The sequence below is a fragment of the Mobula birostris genome, chromosome 1 (genome assembly GCF_030028105.1).
Source record: "Mobula birostris isolate sMobBir1 chromosome 1, sMobBir1.hap1, whole genome shotgun sequence".
Lineage (NCBI taxonomy): Eukaryota > Metazoa > Chordata > Chondrichthyes > Myliobatiformes > Myliobatidae > Mobula > Mobula birostris.
In genome coordinates this window covers 217,705,866-217,723,153 of record NC_092370.1, presented here as the reverse complement: position 1 = coordinate 217,723,153, position 17,288 = coordinate 217,705,866, and the positions used below count along the sequence as shown (strand labels likewise).

Below are 17,288 nucleotides of genomic sequence, written 5' to 3'. Positions count from 1 at the left end.
TCTGCCACTTCTTTGCCAATTCTCCTGCTCTCTCTTAATCCTTCTGCAGCCTCCCTCCTACTTCAAAATCATCTGCCCCTCCACCTATCTGCATGTTGTCTGCCAACATGGCCACAAAGCCATCAATTCCATCATTCAAATTATTAACATATGACATAAAAAGAATTGGTCCCAACATAGACCCCTGTGGAACACTACGAGTCACCGGCAGACAACTAGAAAAGGCTCCCTTTATTCCCACTTTTTGCCTCCTGCCAATTAGCCAATGCTCTATCCATGCTCATATCTTTCCTGTAATACTATGGGATCTTCACTTGCTAAGCAGCCTCATGTGCGACACTTTGTCAAAGGTCTTCTGAAAATCGAAGTACAAAACATCCACGGACTCTCCTTTGTCTATCCTACTTGCTATTTCTTCAAAGAATTCCAACATATTCGTCAGGAAATCATGCTGACTATGGCCTAATTTCATTATGTGCCTCCAAGTAACCAGAAACAAAATCCTTAACAATCAACTCCAACATCTTCCCAACCACTGTGGTCAGACCAACTGGCCTATAACTTCCTTTCTCCTGCCTCCCTCCCTTCTTGAAAAGGTCATCTTGCAAGGACAACATTTTGTTTGCTTTCCTAATTACTTCTTACACCTCCATGTTCCAGTGAGTTGTGTACAAATACTCCCATTCCCATCGGTGCAGCAACAATATTCCCTCTCTCAAAATCGAAAAAATATTTTGGATTTCTAATATTTTGTACTAGAGCAGATTACCTCATATTTTTCACATTGGATTACATTTGCCGTCTGCCTGACTGTTCATGTAATCCGCATAAATCTCACAAAAACTCTTAGCATTCTCCTCACAATCATACACAAATTTGGATATTTTATACATTATCCCTCTATCCAATATGAACAGCTGAGGCCTAAACACCCATCACTTTGGCAACCAAAGGCATAATCTCCAAACCTGAAAATTACCCATTTGCTTTCTATCAGTCAATTAGGTCTCAATCCATGGCATTATATTTTCTCAAAATTTTGGTTAACAATCTTGTATGGCACATTATAAAGACTTTTTGGTAATCCAAATACTCCTTGTTAACTAGTTTAACCTTATCTATTCTATTTGTCACAACCTAAGACAACTCTAACAGATGTACCACACATTAAGTAAATCCATGCTTATTCTGCCCGTTCCTGTAACTCGTTCCTAAGTACCTTGATGTCACTTCCTTGATAATATCTTTAACATTTTCTTCACTCCTGAAGTCAGAATAACTGGCCTATAATTCTATATTTATCTCTCACTGCAACACAGACACAGGCTCTTTAGACCACAATGTTTTTCAAAGTTCAAAGTAACTTTGTTTGCCTAATTAAACAAGTAACAACGCATAATTAAACTAATCCCTTCTGTCTTCACAATGTCCACATTCCCCGTACTCTGCACATTCATGTGCCTCTTTAAAATGTCTTAACAAACAGTGGGTAATACACTGAATGGGTGCTGTGTTTGTTATTGAGGGACAGTGCACATCACACCAGGATCCAACATGCAGGATACTCAACTGAACTTTATTGACAACTCTGCTTGTACAGTGTGTGAACTCCTCCCACGTGGGAGTGGCTAGCTGAGTGGCAGAGGGGGTAACACTGTTAACTACCACTACATCTCCCCCTTTTGGGAAAAAAAGAGAAAATGTATGTACTTCTTGCCTCTAGAACTGCTTTGAAATTATAGTCACTGAAATTGAGCAATTCAATCCATTCTACCCTTAGCACATAACTTATGTTCCTTACATAACCACAAAAAAGAATTGCCAACATTATAAGTGTCTCTCTCTTTGTTTTTATGGTCTCTTTGTTTTCCTCCGTTTCTTTCACCAATTCCTTTTTTTTAAGGAACAATCTCATTTTGTGGAATGTTTTCAACATTAGGACTCTTTTTAAAAAACACTAAATCTAATGGTAGACTGCAGGAACACTCATGTCAGAGGCAAAGTTAGAGGATTATTCTTCCTCTTTAGTCACTTGCCCTGAGCTTTTAGACTATGAAGTATATCACTGTGGTGGGACAGATAAACGGCCCGAGCTGGTGTGGGTTATTGGGAGTGTTGGAGTGGATAAAGACTGTTGAACAGGTGCATCCACCTCAGGTAAGTGGTCCTTGTCAGGAGGATCAGGCCACTCTATTTGTTTCTCTACCCCTCATGAATTTTGAAGGTGCATGACAGAATACCTGTTCTGCCTGATTTCACTTTGTGATGTTCTGATCACAAACAATCATGGTGCATGCCGCTGGACTACTGTTCCTTTGGTGATTTTGGTCTGAAACCCAAACAGCTTCCCCACTCCTGAGCAGCGACAAAGACTTTGCTCTGTGTCTGAGATCATGCACGCTCTTCGTTTTCTCACGCTGTGTTGTCTCAAAATTTCTCACTTTGTCTAAGTCCAATAAGAGAACTTGGAGAAGGGAAGGAAGATTGGGCAGGCTTGTTCTCAGTCTCTGGCCCATTGACAGTGCTGATGGACTGCAGCCATTTACAAGAGGTGGGGAGTGATAGGCTAGCAGTGTTTTGTAAGGATCTTTTGCCTCCAGTAGGAAACTTAACAGTTTTCACTGCTCTTTCTGCTTCGCTATTTGCCTACGGCTACCATGGAGTGCTTGTCTGGTGTTTGAATGCACAGTCCCTGGCAAAGGCGTTGAATTCTGAGCAGCTGATTTGTGGACCTTTGTCTGACGTAAGTGTCTCTGGTATTCCACAGCGAGTGAATACAGCTTTCTGGTGCTGTGCTGCTGAAGATGTAGAGGACATCTTGGACACCTCAACATTCTGTGAGTAGAAATCCACAGGGAAAAGATATTTGTCTCTTTTCAGCTCAAAAATGTCTGAGCCTGCAATTTGCCATGGAACATTTGGGAATTCTGTGGTTCAGCATGATTATTGTGCAGTTTTCTGCATGCTTCACATTGTTGTACATAATCTCCCAGCCGTGTGCTTAGACCAGGCCACCACACAGATTGCCTTGCTCTTAGGCGACATTTTTTAATGCCTTGATGTCCTTGGTGGATTTGACTGATGATTTTGGTGTGCATAGAAGCAGGAATAATGTCTGGAGCCTTTTAGCAGCAAACCATCAAGAATGGAAGTTTATCTCTTTCAAGCTAGTAAGGTCTGAGTTCAAGGCCTCCTGTTGGAATGACTGGCCATCCGTGCTTACAGTATTGCATGACCTTGCTGCAGATTTGGTCCTTTTTCAACTCAGCATGAATTTGGCCCAGTTTACTCTGTGATGCAGGAAAGCTTTCACGTACCTGAGCAAAGTAGATGTTGGCATTGTCCATGAGAACAGAGTCAGCTTCTCTCCACTTACTTATAAATAGCCTCCTTGACAGAATGTCTGGTGTTGTGAAAGATATGCCAGGGACATGTTCAATGTCATGACAGTATCGCATAACCCTCATTCTGAATCTTTGCAGATGTGGAGGTAAGTCATCCAAGTGCTTGAGCTAAAGAGAATGACAAGTTTCAAGTAGGTACTTAGTGCCTATCAAGTAGCAGCTGTCCACATGAAAGCCAGTGTCTCCTTTATGATTCGGGTGTAATGCTGTTCATTAGGAGTCAGTGCTCTTGATGCATGTGCCTCTGGTTTCCATATACCACTGCAGTATTGCATGAGCACTCCCCCAGGCCAAAGGGAAAAGCATCTGCTGAGATTTTGAATGCTTTGTTCAGATCAAAGAACACCAATATCGGCGGAGAGATAAGCTCAGCTTTAAGTGATGAGAATGGCTTCTCCCATGGTGCATCCCAGATCCAAATGTTTCCCTGAGAGAGGAGGTCACATAGTAGCTTTGTTTTCTCTGCCAAATCTGAAATAAACTTTCCCAGCTGGTTTACCATGCCAAGAAAACAGCAGATCTCTGATACATTCATAGACAGTTCCATGTTCCGAACTCCTGCCAGTTTGTCTGAATCAGTTTGCACTTCCTCTGAGTACAGTTGGTGGCCTAAGAACTTCACCTCCAACTTTGCAAATTTGCATCTCTTTTTGTTGAGGATGATTCCGGCCTGTTACAGTTTCTCCAAGGCAGCTTCCACTCTTTTGTCATGTTCCTCAATTGAGCCTCTGAAATTGAGTATACCATCCATGAGGCTGACTACTCCTTCCAGTCCCTCCAAAATCTGGTTCATCCACATCTGAAGAAGTTCAGTGGCTGATGAGATGCCAAAAGGGAGTCTCTTGAAGGCAATGCGTCCATATGGTGTAATAAAGTTTCTGAGCTTCTGTGACTCAGGAGCTAAACAGATCTGCCAGAACCCTGAGTTTGCATCTCGTCTGGTGAAGAACTTTGCTCCATCCAGCATACCCAATATGTGCTCTAACGAGAGCAGAATAAACTTCTCCTGCCTCACTGCATTATTCAATTTTGTAGATCAACACAGATCCTCACTGTGCCATCTGGCTTGGGAACAGGAACAATGCCCACACACCAGACAGTAGGTCCATTCACTCTAGTTATGATGTCAAGTCCCTCCATTCTCTCAGGTTCAGCTTTGACTTTGTTTACCAATGGGACTGGTATATGTCTCTATGTGGTCAAAGAGTAGGGCATCACTTCTGCCCTCAGTTGGATAAGGTTCTCTTCTTTCAGTACCCTGCAGCCTTTGAACAACTCCAGGTACTTCTCCTGCCACTGAAAATTATTTAGAGAATCCAACTTTGCAATGAAGTTCAGCTTCTCAATGGCATTTTGCCCTAGAGTGGTGAGAAGAGATTCTGAACACTCTTTTAACTGTTTCTCATTTTCCCGATAGAAGTAAACATTCCTTTCACACTGAGTTTATGTTTCCCTGGCACCATGAGTACTTTCTTTGTTGGGTTTAGCATAATGTTTGGTTTCTTCACCAGTTTTGTGAACAGATATTTGGGGATGGCTGTGATATCTGCCTCCGTGTCCATTTTGAACATCACTGCCTCTTTTTGCAGCTGAAACATAGTATGCTGCCTTGCCCATTTGAATCCAGAGCCTCAAGGAAAGCTCTCTCTTCGTCTGAATCATGGTCTTCTTTGACCTCCTGAAGAACTGTTTTCGAGGGACACAAGCTTTTATAAAGACCAACTCTACTGCAGTGCTGGCATTTCACTTCTTTTGCTGGTCAGAGCTCTTTGACGTGGAATGGAGACTTGTCGCATCTCCTGCATTTGGACATTTTACCTGCTCTTTGTTTCACTTGTCTGTTTTGTTTGAGCTGAGCTCTACTGTCACCCCTTTCTGTGGTATTTGTTTTCTGCGAAATATTCTTTGAATTTGACCTGCACTGTTTTGCACTTCTTTTCTGAGCTTCCGTCAGTTCTAGTCACTGTGAAAGACACTAGCAGTATGGTGGAAGTTCCAGGAGTCAGGGATCATGCAATATGTGAAGTTACCATAACTAGTGAGAAGGGTCTTGAGTAACTGAAAGGTCTGAAGGTAGGTAAGTCACCTGCACCAGATGGTGTACTCTCCAGAGTTCTGAAAGAGGTGGCTGAAGAGATCATGGAGGCACTTGTAATGATCTTTCAAGAATCACTAAATTCTGGAATGGCTCCGGAAGACCAGAAAATTGCAAATGTCACTCTGCTCTTCAAGAAGGGAGAGAGGCTAAAAAAGAAAACTATAGGCCAGTTAGTCTGACCTCTGTGGTTGGGAAGATGTTGGAGTCGATTATTAAGGATGAGCTCTCCGGGTACTTGGAGGCACATGATAAAATAGGCCGTAGTCAGCATGGTTTCCTCAAGGGAAAATCTTGCCCGACAAATCTGTTGGAAATAACAATCAGGATAGACAAAGGAGAATCACTTGACATTGTGTACTTGGATTTTCAGAAGGCCTTTGACAACGTTGCACACATGAGGCTGCTTAACAAGCTACGAGCCCATGGTATTACAGGAAAGATTCTAGCATGGATAAACCAGTGGCTGATTGACAGGAGGCAAAGAGTGGGAACAAAGGGAGCCTTTTCTGAGGTGGCTGCCTGTGACTAGTGGGGTTCCACAGAGTTCTGTGTTGGGACTGATTCTTATCACATTATATGTCAATGATTTGGATGATGGAATTGATGGCTTTGTTGCAACGTTTGCAGATAATATGAAGAGAGCTGGAGGGGCAGGTAGTTTGAGGAAGCACAGAGGCTACAGAAGGACTTAGGTAAGGAGAATAGGCAAAGAAATGGCAGATGGAATACAGTGTCAGGAAGTGTACGGTTATACATTTTGGTAGAAGAAATGAAAGGGTTGATGGTTTTCTAAATGGAGAGAAAATACGAAAACTGAGGTGCAAAGAGACTTGGAAGTCCTTGTGCAGGGTTCCCTAAAGTTTAATTTGCAGGTTGAGTCTGTAGTAAGGAAGGCAAATGCAATGTTAGCATTCATTTCAAGAGGACTAGAGCATAAAAGCAAGAATGTAATGTTGAAACTTTATAAAGCACTGTTGGGGCCCCATTTGGAATATTGTGAGCAGTTTTGGGCCCCTTAACTTAGAGAGAATGTGCTGAAACTGGAGACAGTTCAAAGGAGATTCACGAAAATGATTCCAGGATTGAATGGCTTATCATATGAACAGCATTTGAAGGCTCTGGGCCTGTATTCACTAGAATTCGGAAGAATGAGGTGTGGCCTCATTGAAACCTATTAAATGGTGAAAGGTCTTGATAGAGAGGGTGTGGAGAGAATGTTCCCTTTGGTGGCAGAGTCTAAGACCAGAGAACGCAGCCTCAGAATAGGGGAGCATCCTTTTGGAACAGAAATGAGGAGGAATTTCTTTTGGCAGTGAGTGGAATCACCGTTCGTGATTGAGGGATAGTGCAGAGCACACCAGGATGCCAGAATGCAGGATACTAAACTGAACTTTATAGATAGTCCTGCTTGTACAGTATGTGAGCTACTCCCATGTGGGAGTGGCTGACTGATTAGCATAGGAATAACATTATTAACTACCACTACAGTGGCCACTTTATTGGTACCTTGTGTCCTGACGAAGGGTCTCGGCCTGAAACGTCGACTGCACCTCTTCCTACAAATGCTGCCTGGCCTGCTGCGTTCACCAGCAACTTTGATGTGTGTTGCTCACAGGATGTTTTTTGTTTTTCACACCATTCTCTGTAAACTCTAGAGTTTGCTGTGCATGAAAATCCTAGGAGATCAGTAGTTTCTGAAATACTCAAACTGGGGAGGAAAAGAGGAACTATATCCCTTTTAAGGTGGCAGGAAGATGGGGTGAGGGCAGATGTCCAGAAAATGGAAGAGATATGAGTGAGGGCAGTTACCAAAGTGGAAGAAGGGGAAACTCCATTCTTTGAAGAAGGAGGACTTCTCTGATGTCCTAGAAAAGAAAGCCTTATCTTGGATACACATGTGGCTGAGGCACAGAAACTCAGAAAAGGGAATAGCATTTTTACAGAAGATGGTGTGGGAAGAGTTATAGTCAGGATAATCATGGGAATTGGTAGGTTTATAAAAGGTATCGGTAGACAGTTTGTCTCTGGAGATGGAGAGAGTTCGAGAAAGGGGACAGAGGTGTTAAAAATGGACCAAGTGAATTTAAGAGCAAGGTGGAAGTAGGAGGCAAAGCTTATGAAATTGACAAGCTCAGGGATGGGTGCATGAAGCAGCATCAATGCAGTTGTCAATGTAGTGCAGACGGAAATCCTTCTCAGAGGAAACAGCTTATCTCTGCATGGAAATTGGAATTATTCCGAAGTATGCACTCTGACTGAAGCATTCAGAAAGTCATAAAAAATAAAGACTAAAAGTTTTATTAGTTCTTAACAGAGAATGACTGCAGTCAGGGAGCCTGTGACAGAAACCATTCACTTGATAAAAGTGGTACATCAACTAATGAACTAATTCTCACAACAACAATAATTGTGTAATTTTAAAATCATCTTTCCTTTGCATGCAAATACAGAGTCTGTTTGCCTAAAAATCCAAATTCAACAATTGTGATGACGAACATTTGAGGTGGTTAAAAATTTCACCACAAAGTGCACTTGATAAAATATTGCTCTCCTGGGGCAAATGGATGCTTTACATAAAACCTTTCTCAGAAACATGAATTTTTAGTCACAAATTAGAACATGCTCCAGCAAGGTTTGCCCAATGTCAGAGCTGATTTGGAAAGCAGCCACATTTCCAGAAAGTAGGAGAGAGCCAAGAAATAATTACGTTTAGGCTATTCCTGTACACTTACAGTGGTTAGAAAGATTGTTTCTTGGACGGGAAGACAACATTTTATTGCATTTCTACAGATGTAACAAGAAGTCTGCATTATTGTTTCATTTACATCATTTCCCTTCCACCCACCATTTCCTCTGGAGCTCAACAATCATCCACGTCACAATTCAACATGTGTCACCCAAAGTGAGAAAACAAGAGAGTTGCAAGTTGCACAGGAGGATTGTGATAAACAGAGGGTGTCTGAGTGGAGGGAGGGAGGGAGGGATGGAGGGAGGGGGTGAGAGAGAGTGAGAAAGAAAGAAATATAAAAGATCAAGTTGGAACTGTACGATGCGGGATAAAAAAGATGTGAGGTTATGTTATGGCTGCATAAAATAATCTCAGAATTGACCAGTATTCAATATTCAATTCTGGCTCAAGCTTGATCTTAATGGCTTTAAGTAACCAGCCTTTTCCTGTTTATTTCGGAACTGATCCATTCTAACACATGAATTCTCACTTTGCCACTTCTGGTGAAGATCACTGACCTGAGGTGCTAACTCTGTTCCTAACTCCACCGACACTGTCTAATCTGCTAGTTAGCTTTGTGTCAGATTTCCAGTGTTTGCAGCTTTTTGCCTCAGGCATTTAGTTCTGTCTACTCCTGTCAACGTATGCTGAACTTTTAATAACACAAATATCAATTTCTGGTCATAACACATCAAATTTTGTTTGAGAGTGCTGCTTGTTTTGATTAATTTTATGTGCATAACATCTATTTTTCTCCTCTCTTGTTGGGACTGTGTCCTAACAACCCTCCCTACCCCAAACAAGTGCAGATGGACAAAGGTGACACTGCATGATGATATCAGATAACTTTACACAGATTGGGCAGAATTTAATCAATTATGACAACTGATACTGATATCAATTTACAGAACACTGTATCAAAGACACAAGGGATTCTACAGATGCTGAAAATCTTGTGCAACACACACAAAACACTGGCAGAACTCTGCAGATCAGGCAGCATCCATGGAGGGAAATAAACATGTGTTGTTTCCTCCCCCCCCTCCATTTTCTCCCCCGTTCTGGTGGATCTCTTATCTCTTCTTTTATCCTGTCCTGTCCTCGTGACTGCCCATCACCCTTCTCCGGTTTCCCAACTCTGTAGCTACCGTCCCCTCCTGTCAGATTCTTTTCCAGCCCCTCTTCCAGCTCCTCTCGTTAACTCTCACTCCCCCCCCACCCTCCTCCTCACCTGCTCTCACCTATTCCCAGCTAGTTTGTATCCCTTTCCCTCCCCCCCATCTCCTCATTCTGGCCTCTTCCCCCTTCCTTTCCAGTCCTGGTGAAGCGGCTCTGCCTGAAACGCTGACTGTTTATTCCTCTCCACTGATGCTGTCCGACTGGCTGAGCTCCTCCACCATTTTCCCTGTGTTGCACTATGTCAGTGAAAGTTCTTTGAGAAACGTTGCTTTTCCTCCATAGATATTACAATGGTGTCACCAAGCAAAGTCATTTGATTTTCTTGTGTTTGCGCATCATCAATTTTAGATCAAATTATTGCTCATAGTTTTATTGAAGTCAGAATCAGCAGCAGAAGGTAGCAAATGCATTAGTTGATAAAGATGCTTCTCAAGCAGTCAGACCTCTGCTGTCTGGAACTAGCCAGCACCCTTTGCAACCACCTTGCTCTCTGGTGGTATTTGGCTTCTTTGTCTCCAGCACTTTTATAGGACTGCTCAGCATCCGGTGCATTTATTGATAGACTCTGAGGACATATGTTTCCGGTGGTTTCAATGCCTGACAAATTTACAGGAAGCCTCTGGGTACTATCTGTGATCGTTATGTTTAGAGAATGCATCTCTTTGCGTACTGTGTTGAAAGTCAGTTAGTTTGTTACCATTACTGAAAATAGAACACTATTTACAGATAAATCCCACTGGAGTGAAACAGAACACAGCAAAGAGAGAACATTAGTAACATTAAATATTTCCACCAGAACAGGCAATCCTTTAGCTATTAGCTATTGAGCCACATTCATAAAGAAGGACATTCACGATATTCCAATTGTTATGTAATTTGTTTGAGCATTTTGAACATCAGACAGATCTATCTACTGAAAGCACTTATCATTTCCAATGCAAGTATTTATACATTAGCAGTCATAGCAAGGATGTACAAGTGTTTCCAAGGTAGTAACCAGGTGATGGTGGTGCGTGTGGTTTTCTCATTGTTGTCATTTTCAGGACGAGTTCCAGCTGCCTCCAAAGACCTTCCTCTTTAAGTAAATCATGACTATAGAACTGATTTTCTAAAACACAAACATCTAGCAACTTATTTCATATTTTTAACCAGCCTCTGATATTTCCCACCAGTTTACAGCCAGAACTCTTACAATTCAGGGGAGAGCCGCTTGGCCTGTCTAGGCTGCGTTAGTGCACGACTCCTGTCCGGTTCACCAGAAACTAAACCTGCATGTCCCTGACTGAAAGAAGGTCCAAGCCAATTCCTGTCAGGCTCATCTTATAGCGAATCAGCATTTGGCTTCAGTCTACTCAGGGGCACTTTTAAAACTAGATTGGAGCAGGCAATGTCAAGCAGGGTGGTACACAACTGCAAGAACAACTTGTTACTTAGAATCTCGAATATTAATTACCATATGTGAAATGGAAAAAAATTAAAGTTCAGTGAATAAGGGAAATGAAAGTCTGGTTTTAGTAATCAATCTCTTCTACACTTTACACAAATGTTTTTAAAAGGGCGATGAAGTGTTGCCAGACTTTCTTCAAAGAGAAAGCAGTCGTTCATATACTTTTAGAAGATTACTGATACAAAAGAGATTACCTCCATCGCCAATGTAAACCTTGATGCTTCCAATAAAATCTTGCAAATCATCTCACTCATCTTCTAATGATAGTACCATAAATTTCAGCCTTACCTGTATATAACTTTCTTACTGTGCAGAAAAATAAGTGCTGAAGTGATTTCTGCAGCGTAGAACTGAGCCCGGGGTTCATCGAATTTCCGCACTTGTTGAATCTGGAACATTAAATCTCCTCCATTTACATACTCCATCACAAAGAAAAGCCGGTCCTGCAAGAAGTAACAAAAAAATCTCAAAATGTGTTGATGGTGGCCCAGTGGTGGACACAGAAGTGTCAAGCCTCATTTCTGCAAGCTATGATACATAAATCCAGGCAGTCACTCCACTGAGAGGGAACCTGATTTAAATCTACAGGATATGAAAAAGACTATATACAGTGGACATGGAGGGAGTGTTTCAATTAGTGGAACATTCTAGGATCCAAGGGCACTGACTCAGAATAAAGGGATGGCTATTTAAAACTGAGATAAGCATCAATTTCTTCAGACAGCATGTCCTAAATCTGTGGAATTTGTTGCCACAGAGAGCTGTGCAGAACAAGTTGTAGGGTGCATTTAAGGCTGTGATTGAAAGATAAGGGGAGTTAAGAGTTATAGAGAGAAAGCAAGTGAATGGGATTGAAAAAAATTCAGCCACAATAAAATGATAGAGCAGACTTGATAGGCAAAATGGCCTATTTCTATTTCTATACTCTATGATCTTAATGGAATTGAGGAAATGCTCCATAATCAAAAGAACCAGCTCCTGGACAAGATACTAAACTGAGATACTACTGAACTCTTATGTGAGTGATGGGAGAGGGGAAGTTTAAATATTATTTTGCTGCTTTTTTTTGGATAATACATTGATGTTATCCAAATAGAGCTGCTGCCTCACAGTTTCAATGGCCCAGGCCCAATTTTGACCTCCCATGTTGTTTGTGTGGACTTAGTACATTCGCACTGTGATGGCATGGGGTTCCTTCAGGTGCCTCTGGTTTCCTCTGACGTCCCAAAGATGTGCGTGTTGGTGTCTTAATTGGTCACTGAAAATTGTGCTCAGTGTGTAGGTGAGTAGTAGAATTCAGAGAGGGATGATGGGAGAGTAGGAGGAATGAATTAGGATTACTGTAGGATATAGCATAAATATATGCTTGATACAATTGTAACTTTTCAGAGAAACATGGACAGACAGGGGAAGGAAGGATGTACACCATGTGCAGGCCGATGGGATTACTAAAACTAGCATGAAGTTCAGCTCAGACATCGGCCGAGTGGTCTCCTTTCACACTCTCTAACTCTGTGACCCTTATTTTGAAGATGAACAGGGGATTTATTCTTTATGTTCTGATCAATATTTATCCATCAGCAAATACCAGTATAAGTGACTATTTAGTTACTCTTTGACTAATGCTTGTGAAAGTTTACTGTGGTCTCATTAGTTGCTATGCTACATTGCAAGAGTAATTACTTTTCAAACTTTCCTTTATTAAACATGAACTACTTTGGGACTTCCTAAGGCTGTAAAAGACATGCACAAGCACCATTTATATATACTGTAGTTACAGTTATCAACCTTCCAAAGAACCTGGCAACCAAGTGTGCCAAGCAGTTAAAGTTTACAACGAGTGAGCAAAATAAGGGCATGGAATAATCTAGCATACAATGCCCAAAAGTGTTGTGGGTGCTGTTTCAATATTGAAAGGTAGAGAAAGTTTGCAAGGCTCTGGGTTAAGAGCACAGAAATAGGGCTGCTTCGAATGCACCATAGAAGCTTGCAAACTTCTCCTGGGCTATAACAATTTTGTGGGCTGTAGCCATTCTGTGACCTTTTCCTCATCCAATTCATTGATTCTAAACAGAGGGTTAATGTTAATTTCCTGATGGAGGTTGTCATCCTCTGGTCTAACACTCTGTGGCATGGCCACTCATATGGTCCAGCATATTTTGAATCTGTAGTACAGGCTGTAATAACTAACTCATTCTATGACCTAACATTAACCAAGATCGGTACTAATTAGTACCTAATTAACCTACTAGTGCAACTTTTGCAATCTTAGCCAACAGCAATTTCAACAGATGGCAAATCTGACAAACAAACTTTGGGTTTTGCACTGTTCTTGCAACCTTTATGTAACTCAGGGAGTGTTGATACTTAAAAAGTATCTCTTGCTAACAGCTCTCTCGCTCAGAGGAAGACGATCGGGGGAAATTTCCATGGTCCAGTATTTTTTGTGGTCTGGCACCAGTCGAGTCGTAAAGGTACTAGAAATCTGAAATTCACTAACAAGCAAAACTGCATCAATCATCAGAATCAAAGATGCACCATTCAAGAATGAATCCTCCCTTTTTGCACCCATACAGACTGAACTCTCTTTTAGAGTTGGTTCAGTTGCTTAATAAGTGAAAAATTAGCAATAACTGCAAATTGTATTTCGTAAAATGTTTAACAACCCAAAGTCACCTTGGAAAAGGAATTTTCAGACATTCCTTCTAATGAATCAACACGTAGAACACTGGCGAAGCAACATTAATATTGAAATTGAGAAAATATAAAGGAAGAGAAAACGTTAAACTGTCACACTATGTATGATGTATTCTCTTTCATAATTAGAATGGTTAATATTGATAACATGAGCATGCAAATTTTGACTCTAGTAGTATAATAACATCAAAATATTTTCATATGTGTTTGCATACGGGGAATCATTTTTTTTTATTGTAGAGTCATTGAACACTACAACCCAGAAACAGACTCTTTGGCCCATCTATTCCATGTCGAACCATTAAACTGCCTAGTCCCATCGACCTGCACCCAGATATTAGCTCTCCATACCCCTCCCATCCATGTACCTATCCAAATTATTCTTAAATGTTGAAATCAAACCCCCAATCACCATTTGTGCTGGAAGCTCATTCCTCATTTTCACCACCCTCTGAGTGAAGGGAGTTCCCCCTCATGTTCCCCGTAAACATTTCGTTTTTCAGCTTTAACCCATGACCTCTAGCTCTGGTCTCACCCAACCTCAGTGGAAAAAGCCAGTTTGCATTTACCCTGTTTATACCCTTCATAAGTTTGTATACCTCTATCAAATCTCCTCTCAATCTTCGATATTCTACGGAATAAAGTCCAAACCTACTCAACCATTCACTATAACTCAGGTCCTCAATATCGGCAACATCTTTGTCAGTTTTCTCTACACTCTTTCAATCTTATTTACATCTTTCCTGTGTTGAGCTGCCAACCCTGCCCCTCCCACAACCAGGTCTCACTAATGTCTACAATATCGTAATTCCATGTGTTGATCCATGCCCTGAGCTCATTAGCCTTTCCTACAATACTCCTTGCATTGAAATATATGCAGCTGAGAACATTGGTCCCACCTTATTCAACCTTTCAATTCCTGATATTTTATGTAGGCTTAACAACATCTTTCTCCACAACCACTCCACTAACTGTTCAGGTGCTATGGTTCCAATCCCCCTTCAACTCTAGTTTAACACCTCCCCTCCCCACCAAGCAGCACTTGCAAACATATGCACTGTATACAGTGCTGTGCAAAATTTTTAGGCACCCTAGATTTTTTATATGGTTTTAGATGGCATGGCCTCCACAGAGCCCTGATCTCAACTTCATCAAGCCTGTCTGGGATTACCTGGAGAGAAAGAAGCAAGTGAGGCAGCCAAAGTCTGCAGAAGAACTGTGACAAGTTCTCAAAGATGCTTGGAACTACCTATCAGTTGATTTTGGTGGTCACCCACAAATATTGATTTGATTTAGTTTTTCACTGTTTATATCAATTTTGTTGATATTCAGAAACTTTTCGTTTCATTATTTTTGAAAGCATTTTGCTTCACATAACTATATTACATGTGCCTAAAACTTTTGCATAGTACTGTATGTATAGTTGACCTGGATGAAGAAATTGAGCAATACACACAAAATGCTGGAAAAACTCAGCAAGTTAGGCATCATCTATGGTGGAGGAACAAACAGTCGACATTCTGGTCTGAGACCCCTCATCAGGACTGGAAAGGCAGGGAGCAGAAGCCAGAACACAAAGGTAGAGAGGGTGGGGAAGGAGTACAAGTTGGTAGGTGATAGGTGAAACCAGGTGAGGGAAAAGGTGAGTGGAAGGAGGAAGGGGGATGAAGTAAGAAGCTGGGAGGTGACAGGTGGAGGAAGTAAAGGGCTGAAGAAGACGGAATCTAATAAGAGAGGACAGGAGATCATGGAAGGAGGAAGGAAACCAGAAGTGATGGGTAAATGAAAGAAGAAATGGTGTGAGAGGATAACCAGAATGGGAAACATTGAGAGAAGGAGGGCGTGGGAGAAATTACTGGAAGTTAGTGAAATTGACATTCATGGCATCATATTTGATCTGGAGGCTACCTGGACAGAATATGAGATGCTGCTCCTCCAACCAAGCTCTTTGCTCAGCCCCGGAACATCTGAACAGCAAAGATGCATACATCAGGATGCTCTTTATTGACTCAGCACTCAGCACTGTCATCCCCTCAAAGTTCATCAATAAGCTTCCGGCACGTTCTGATGCAGTGGCCTCTCGGGGGCCAACCAAAACTATTTCTTTCTTTGTTAAAAGTGTTTTTTAAGATCACAAGATGGTGCTGGGCTCCAAGAGCTGCGGGCCTACCCTATCAGTGAACTGCTCATTGATCAGAAGAGCCGGCTGGGGTGTCCAGGGTGGCGGAGGAGCCAGACTGGGTTTAGAGGAGCAGCCCGGGTGCAGACTGTGTTGCTGCCTGTTACTCAAAGGCATCAGAGTTGGTGCGCAAAGGCGAAGTGCAGTGTAACCATGGATGATTGTCTTAGATGTTTCTCTTGCGACGTTTGACATTGATAATGTAAGATGCGGCAGGTCCGCTTCCCTTGTTTGGTGGTGTGACAGGTAGCGTGGGAGCTCCATGGCCTCAGTGTATTGAGGATTAGGCCTCAAGCCACGGGCTTGTCTGCTGCTGCAGGCCAGAAAAAAGACATTGAAGGTAGTGTAACGTGGTGTCTGTGCTTGGTTGGTGGGGGTGGGGGGGCGGGGCTAACCTCTCCCGTTGATCTGCCCTCCAGTGTTCAATTGGTGGAATGACAGGCTGGATTGCTGTGGCTGGGCACTGCTGGGAATCTCTACGATCAATTTGTGGGATATCTTGGACTATACATGTGCTTTTTTTGCGTGACAATGTTTTTCTTTTTGGTTGCTGTTTTGAATGTGCTGTGTATGTTTTGCACCTTGGCCGCAGAGGAACGCTGTTTCGCTCAGCTGTATTCATGCATGGTTGAATGATAATTAAAGTTGAATTTGACTTGATTTGATTTGAAGGCCTCAGTCCCTCCTTGTGCAACTGGATTATCAATTCCTCACTTGCAAAGCCCAGTCAGTTTGGAATGGTAACACCACCTCCTCCATAGTCTCCTTCAACATGGCTGTGTGCTTACTCCCTGCTCTACTCACTTTATATTTATGACTATGAGACTAAGCATAGCTCCAATGCCATATTTATGTTTGCTGCCAACATCCCTGCTGTTGGCTGAATCAAATATTGGAGGGAATTTGAAAATCTGTCTGAATGGTGCCTCACAAACAACCTCTCACATAACGTCAGCAAAAACAATGAGCTCATTATTGACTACAGGAGGAGGAAACTGGAGGTCCATCAGTCCTCAACACAGGATTAGAGGTAGAGAAGGTCAGTAACTTTAAATTCCTCAGCAATATCATTTCAAAGGATCTATCCAGCAAGTAAGTACCTCTACTTTCTGAGAAGCTTCTGAAGATTCAGAATGTTATCTAAAACTTTGACAAAATCCTTTAGATGCACAGTGGAGAGTCAACTGACTAGTTGCATCATGACCTGGTATGGAAACACCAATGCCCTTGAACAACAAAGGTAATGGATGTGGCCCAGTGCACTGTGGGGTAAAGCCCTCCCCACCATTGAGCACACCTACACGGAGCGTTGTCACAGGAAAGCAGCATCCACCTTCAGGGAGCCCCACCATCTGGTCCATGCTCTATCCCACTTCTGCCATCAGGAAGGAGGTTCAGGAGCCTTAGGTCCCACACCACCAAGTTCAGGAACAGTTATCACCCTTCACCCATCAGGCTCCTGAACCTCCTTCACTCACTCCAACACTGAGGCTCCAACTAATTCCTCAACCTATGGATTCACATTCAAGGGCTCTACAACTCTTGTTCTCAATATT

At 42.1% G+C, this 17,288-nt stretch overlaps 1 protein-coding gene and 1 long non-coding RNA gene across 3 annotated transcripts in view; one reads left to right on the top strand and one right to left on the bottom strand.

Moving 5' to 3' along the window:
* Positions 1–17,288, bottom strand: part of prkcha (protein kinase C, eta, a) — a 250,281-nt gene that overhangs the window by 55,521 nt on the left and 177,472 nt on the right. For both annotated transcript variants that reach the window (XM_072271430.1, XM_072271440.1), the window contains exon 10: positions 11,145–11,299. In XM_072271430.1, coding sequence (XP_072127531.1) covers positions 11,145–11,299 — 155 coding nt within the window. The remainder of the gene's footprint in view (positions 1–11,144; positions 11,300–17,288) is intronic.
* Positions 1–17,288, top strand: part of LOC140204725 (uncharacterized) — a 61,694-nt gene that overhangs the window by 4,756 nt on the left and 39,650 nt on the right. The window contains exon 2 of the long non-coding RNA XR_011887694.1: positions 2,768–2,837. This is a non-coding gene — a long non-coding RNA (uncharacterized lncRNA). The remainder of the gene's footprint in view (positions 1–2,767; positions 2,838–17,288) is intronic.